We start from the raw sequence: 7,114 nt of genomic DNA on the forward strand, positions 1-7,114 counted from the left end.
ACCTTTTAAATCCCTCTTCTACCGTAGGGATTACGGGATTTTATCCCAATTTTGTATCCATCAAGTTGGGTTGTAGTGCCCGTTATTATTAGGGTGTATTCATTAAATCAAGACAGCCACCTGGCTTTTGAAGTTTGTTCTTGCTATATCTCCAAAAATACTAAATGTATCTTTCTGAAATTTTATAAGTACATACAGTACCTACCATGGAGTGCTATATCTTTACCTCATATCAAGTACTTAAAACACATCCAGGTGAGCGATACAGACCATCTTGGCCTCTCATTTAAAAATACTAGATGGATTTTTGCCATATATATGATATCAAGGTTTCCCTTGATCCTTGTAGCTGTGTAATTGTTTCATTTTGCAACTGATTGGAAAACAAGATGGCTACCAACTCCACCGTTTACTTGGCTCTGTGTTAACACTGATACATACATTTCGTTATAGTAGTTCAGTGTCAACTAAAGAGTAAACTTCCTACATTTTCTATTTCAGGTGAAAAACTAACAGATTGAAAATGTCAAAACAAGCCAGCGTAAGTATATATATATATACTAATTATCTTGTTCGGAGCTAAAGGGAGAGTATATTATTTGTTTACCTCTGTAAAAGTCTCGTGCAGAGCAAATATGACAGTATACATTGTACATCTTTTAGGAGAATTAACTCTTTCCATATCACGACTCAGGTCCGGATTCCATACCGGTCATTTAACAAACTGGTGCATTATTAATGTACAAGGTGGAACTGCTAACATATTTTCTGAGAAACAGTGACTATAACATCCTTTATGGTACACAGGGGTCAATATGTCAAATGGAAACATCTAACAAACGAAGAAAAGTAAGACCATGATCTTCAAGCTAGGTTGTTGAAATCAAACTTGTCCACTTAATGACTGTGAACAAATTTCCCAGTGCCCTCACATCTGTTTTATTGTTTCAACGGAGACTCTACTGTTAGCATGCATTGCCATGCACAGGTGAGCTAAATAGGTCCTCTTGTCTAGGTTGGTTGGAATTTTCAGACAGAATTAGTCAATTGTTATATGAAACTATATGAAACAACATTTATCTGAAGGAGACAAATTTTCCTAAATGTGTAATAAAAAAAAATGTAAGTCGATGATAAAAGGGAAAAAATAGTCATGAATACAACTACTGCTTACTGGGGAAATTTTCACTGCAGTTAAACTTTCACCTTGTTTGCCTTTCACGATGAATTTATCTTGACAGTGAATGTTTGTACACAGGAGACAATATATAGTAATTACATGTTAGGGACGAAATTAACAAAAGACGGAAATGTGTTTTATTGGAAAAGAGTGTCGCATAACTTTATTGGATGAAAGTTTCCCAGGATACAGTAATATTTCAAATATTAATCCCTCTGTTTCCTTGTCATCTATATAGACTTCCACGGCTGACAGTCCGGAGCAGCAGATTCGGCACAAGCACAATTGTATGGTCATAAGTCTTAGCGAGCACTTTGATCCAGCGCGTAAAAATTGGGATGCTCTCATCCTGCATCTCTCAAAATTCTTAGGCCCTGTAGATTTAGAGGGAAAAGACACCAATTTCATAAAGATTTGTGCTAAACTGATGGCTAAGGGAACCATAAGTCTCGGATCCTATGATAAGCTGTATGAAGTGATCTGCTTAATTGATGTGAGACCAGCTAACATCATACAAGAGACATCTGACGAAATCAAAGCTATCCAGTCAAAAGGTTTGTAAATTATATATATAACTGATAATTTACAGATAAAAACAAACGGTGAAAGTTTGTCTCTATGGCATCACTTGTTATGTGAAAAATCGAGTAAAATCAGATCTGTTCTTTTCAAGGGACAAAATCTTCCTGATGTCTCACAAAAAACCCATTCGTACATCAGGTTTGGAATCATGTCATTTATCTTTTCCCTAGCCGTGACTACTTCTAAACTGAGGGATTAAACATAGGTTGATAAAACTTTATCATATTTATTATAAAGATGACATCATTACTCATCGGTCAGTAAACTGACTTTTTGATGACGTCATCATTTCTCGTGGATATTTATTTAAGTTTATCAGTTTAATCTTGACTATCAATATCCGGAATACGATTCATCAGTTTGGTTTGAATAATGAAGGCTAAATTTCACTTTGTTTTGAACACAAACAGGAATGAAACACTATTAATATCATAAATATTCATTTCTGTCTTAATAATTAATTAATAGGAGGATATGACTTCGGTTTTTTTTTCTGTCGGTTTTCATTATGATTCTTTTCATGTGGGACTGTCAGTCTACTGTTTTTTTGTCATATTTTCGATATTTATTATTTTGGTCTTGAAATGATAGACCCCCTTTTTGCCGATTGCCCTGTCCTTCTGAATCTCTGTGGTTTCTATTTCTTCTCTGACATGTGTCTGGAGATCCAAGTTTCCATGCTCATTGATAACTCCTGTGATATGACATTCTGCTATTGATATGACATCATTGGTTTACTTACAGGACAAGCGAAGCAGCCCAGGCCTGAAAGAGACCCGACAAAAGGTTTGTTTTGTGAGCATGTCCTAATGTTTATAAATCTGTGTCGATCACTTGGTATGATGTAAATAAGTGATTAAAAATAGTGTGACAATGGCTGGCATAATCATTTGTATCGAGCAAATTTACAAAAAGCAAAAAGTTCTGGATCCCTGTCTAAATCGGCTGTGATTTGTGATCCCGGTATATTCCCTATATAATCATATAAGTTAAACCCTGTATAAACCGGCTGTGATTTGTGGTCCCGGTATATTCCCTTTATAATCATAGTAGTTAAACCCTGTATAAAACGGACCATGCTCATTCGGAAAAAACGGCGTTGTTTCACAAAAGTTGGCATAGTTATCCTTGTAAAAACAACCTGTTCATTCCAATCCTGAAATTCTCTCGGCCGGCTACAATCTAAAGTAAACACATTCTAAACAAATTAGCGCTATCTAATATCTGGTCGAGGACCCGGTTGTGGACCACGAGGACGTCCCATATGATGACATCCCACTCGTTCACCTGCTACTATTCACTACGGTCGATGTAGATCACGCGAGTGAAATTGAATAAAGCATAGAAACCGAGGAGACTTATTCAGCAGACTGAGAATCTACACTTGTTCATGATTTCTTTGATGAAAAGGAGGATGAGGAGATGGATGATGACGACAACACGGACAGAGATGACACGGTAACCCCAGCCATGACACCACCGGGAAGTAAACTCAAAGATGACCACTTCTTAGAACCTATTGCGTATTTGAAAACAATGACGGAAGACATAATTGTCAGAGAAAAAGTGGGTCGCAAACAAAAATCAATGACGGGGTCTTTCCAAAACAAAACTTGAATGATTCACTGTAAATTACAGTACAGTAAAGGACTCACGTGAACTACTACATACCGCCGCTAAATTGATCGCCCTTCATATGTATTATATATTGTATATTTTGTAAATAATTAAACGTTGCAATTAATATATTCTCTGTTGTTTATGTTGACACAGTTGTATAAAGATTGTTTTCAAAAAATGACTTGCCGACCCTGTATTAACTGGACACCTGTGTAAACCGGCCAAACTAAAAAACCAGCCAAATAGTTTGGCCCCAGTGACATCCGGTTTAGACAGGTTATACTGTATATATATGAAAACAAAAAGTGACATCTATTAAACTTTGGTACAGATTTTTGTGGTGATTTCATTCTTATAACAAGTAGGCTGGCTATATGGCAAAAATATGTGTAGGTTCCTCTTGGTCCATAGTTGTACATGTTTATTTTTGACAGTTCAGGTTTGTTATTTCTATGAATGGATCAGCCATCTTGGATTTTGGAAAGTATGTTATCGCTATTTCTCAAAAAGAAAACTGCCATAGCCGCCATTTTGAAAAACTATTTCAAACTTAAAGGCAAGGTCTACTGGGCTGATTGAACTGAAACTTGGTAGGAATGATCGACTCATGGTCCTGACAAGGTGTTGTTATTTGTTGGGTCGATCAGAAACCCAATATGGCCGCCATTTTGAAAGTAATATTTCAAAATTAAAGTCCAGTTCTACTGGGCCGATTGAACTGAAACTTGGTAGGAATGATCAACTCATGGTCGTTGCAAAATGTTCTTTTTTTTTTCTCGGGCTGATAAAATATCCAATATGGCTGCTTCAGCTGCCATTTTGAAGAAAAACTATTCCAAACTTAAAATCAAGTTGTAATGGGCCATTTAACTGATACTCGGTCTAGGAATGATCAACTCATGGTCCTGACACACTGAACTTAACGTTATACTTAACTTTTATTTACTCAAATTAGTAGGGATGATTGACATCATTATCTCCACTTCATATTTCAATAGCAAAAATAAATAATGTAGGACTCGAGTGACCGTTAAGGCCCATGGGCGTCTTGTTGTAGTCATGATCATCTTAGATTAAAGGGTCAAAGGTCATGCTCTAAATTATCACTATCACCCATTTTCTGATGGGACCTAACTATAAATTCTACAGCAGAATGTTTAGCATGCCAGCTGCTTTAAACCGCTCCATGGGGTGATAAATAGACTGGGTTGTCAAAAAATAAAAGCTTTGAGGCACTTGAATGACAGGTTCCAACAACAATAAGTCTAGAGATTATCTGACTTCAGGTGAAAATTACTTGTACATAAAATTTTAGTCCCACAATCCCAGTCAGTGAGATGTTTGTTAAAAAGGATGGATCCCATTTTACTAGTTTCAAAATATTTTAAAAATACATGGGTTGATACATGACAACATTGTTGCATGCATACTAATGTATGGTAAGTCATATAGCAAGTGTTGTTTTCATAGCAGTAATAATATATATGTATAAATAGCAGTGAAGATATACCTTTTTAGGTCACCTGAGCTTTGCTCAAGTGACCTATTCTAATCGTTATGTCCGTCGTCGTCCGTCGTTCGTCGTGCGTAAACTATTTACATTTTCAACTTCTTCTCAAGAACCAGTAAATTGGATTTTTTTCAAACTTGGTCAGAATCATCCTTGGTAGATGAGGCTACGAAATTGTAAAATTGGGATTCCTACCCCAACCCCTGGGGCCAGGGCGGGGCCCCAAAGGGAAAATTAACCAATATTTCAAAAATCTTCTTCTCCAGACTCAGAGGTACTACAGTCATTTTCTCTACATGAAAAGAAAGATCATCAGGGGCTTTACTTAAATTGTAAATTTCAGGACCCCCGAGCTATCCGTTCTCCCTTGGGGAGGGGGTAAAGTTTACTATAGTTTATATAGGGAAATAACACTTTTGGGTATATTTTGACAACTTTTTGTAGGAAATTATTTTTACTAGGTGAGAATTACCCAACCCCTGGGGCCAGGGTGGGGCCCCAAAGGGAAAATTAACCAATATTTCAAAAATCTTCTACTCCAGACTCAGAGGTACTACAGTCATTTTCTCTACATGAAAAGAAGGATCATCAAGGGCTTTACTTAAATTGTAAATTTCAGGACCCCCGAGCTATCCGTTCTCATTTGGGGAGAGGGTAAAGTTTACTATAGTTTATATAGGGAACAAAGGGAACATTTACCAATATTTTAAAATTCTTATCCATTGATGACATGACAAGTATTGTATTTCACTTAGTTTACATGCTGATTTCCACATCACATCTGAACAATAAAATAAAGCTACCAGTACCTATGATATAACTCAGGTGACCGCTAAGGCCCTTGGGCCCCTTGTTATCTCATTGATATGTAAAAAAAAATGTTATTCATTCTTTTTTATGGTGATGATTAATCTTTACTTAAATAGGAATAGAAGTAGAAATAGATGTTTCCAATTACATATCACATGTCTTAATCAATGTTTTGTGAATTATCTAAAAACATCACATGGATCTTTTGTATTTTACAGATAGGGATCCTAAGCTAACTATGATAGGTGAGTTTACTGAACAGGGATGGATAAGAAGATCGGACTTGATGAAGGAGAGCTGCAGCATACCGTGTATATCAACCAAACTAATCTTCAGGGACAGCGACTAGTGAAAAGTTCAAACAATACTGTTCAGATGTTAAAGAGCATGCGAAATAATTGAATTTGTATAAAACAATAACTGTTATGTAATCGTCCATCCAAGGTCAAAATCATATTAACTTGATATGTCATGTTGTGATTGTGGCTGATTGATGGAAACAGATTGTGTTTAGTTATTGTTTAATATCATTGTCAAATTCAGTTCTAGTGAGACGGGCTATTCATATTCAGCTATGCTCTAAATCATTCTTAAATACAATGCAAGAATCAATTGCTCAACAATTTGTCATTTAGGTACCGACATCAGAGATGCAGATGTCCTATATATAGTAATCTCTATGTCCGTCCGTCTGTTCGTCTGTCTACACACTGTCTGTCTGACCATCCGCATTCTCATTTGTCTGAAACTTTAAGAAATTTTACATGATGGTGCATAGTTATATGAAGATGTGCAGTAGGGATTTAAAGAGTTCCTAAGCTCAAGGTCACTTGAAAATAGTATAACAGAGGGTATCTTGTCAAAATACATTGAAATGCCCTTTCTGATCGACCCATCAGTGTTCAGTGTGATGGTAAATGGTACTTGTTGCAAACCTTACATCAATAACAGTTAAACATAATGATTTTTGGGTGCAAGGTAGACATAGGTCAGAGGTCACCTATACTAGAACAGAGGTGATATAAGCTCAAAATAGCCATTTCTGAATTGCTATAGTGTGTTGTGATTCAAGGTCACAGGGGTCAAATATGTTAAAAATTCTGAATAACAAAAATGGCAAGGGTGGTGATGTTTAGCAAGTAGCATGCTGGGAAGAAGGAAAGTTTGTTCAAAAGCATAACATTCACCGACTTTCAAAGTCGCAGAGGTCAGTTGTCTGAAAAAACTTGAAACAACTACTGAATAACCAAAAGACCCAGGTTGATGGTATTTGGCCAGTATTATGCTGTTTAGCAGTAATGATGTTTAGCTATAGTAGCATACAGGAATAAAGGTCTACCAAGTTTATTCAAATGAATGACATTGACTCATATTTCAGGTCATGGGTATAAAATCTGTTAAAAACTTGTACA

At 36.2% G+C, this 7,114-nt stretch overlaps 1 protein-coding gene across 3 annotated transcripts in view; it reads left to right on the top strand.

Annotated features, from left to right (window-relative positions):
- LOC110451453 overlaps positions 1 to 6,057 on the top strand; it is an 11,429-nt gene extending 5,372 nt beyond the window's left edge. The window contains exons 1-4 of one of the 3 annotated variants that reach the window (XM_021499480.1): positions 15 to 541; positions 1,419 to 1,734; positions 2,507 to 2,548; positions 5,921 to 6,057. In XM_021499480.1, coding sequence (XP_021355155.1) covers positions 524 to 541; positions 1,419 to 1,734; positions 2,507 to 2,548; positions 5,921 to 6,051 — 507 coding nt within the window. In that variant the 5' untranslated portion in view covers positions 15 to 523 and the 3' untranslated portion in view covers positions 6,052 to 6,057. Of the gene's footprint in view, positions 1 to 14; positions 542 to 1,418; positions 1,735 to 2,506; positions 2,549 to 5,920 lie in introns of those variants that run through there. The other 2 variants (XM_021499479.1, XM_021499478.1) reach the window with 2 other exon arrangements.
- The last annotated feature ends 1,057 nt before the right edge of the window (positions 6,058 to 7,114 follow it).

The sequence above is a fragment of the Mizuhopecten yessoensis genome, unplaced genomic scaffold (genome assembly GCF_002113885.1).
Source record: "Mizuhopecten yessoensis strain PY_sf001 unplaced genomic scaffold, ASM211388v2 scaffold6031, whole genome shotgun sequence".
Taxonomy (NCBI): Eukaryota; Metazoa; Mollusca; class Bivalvia; order Pectinida; family Pectinidae; genus Mizuhopecten; species Mizuhopecten yessoensis.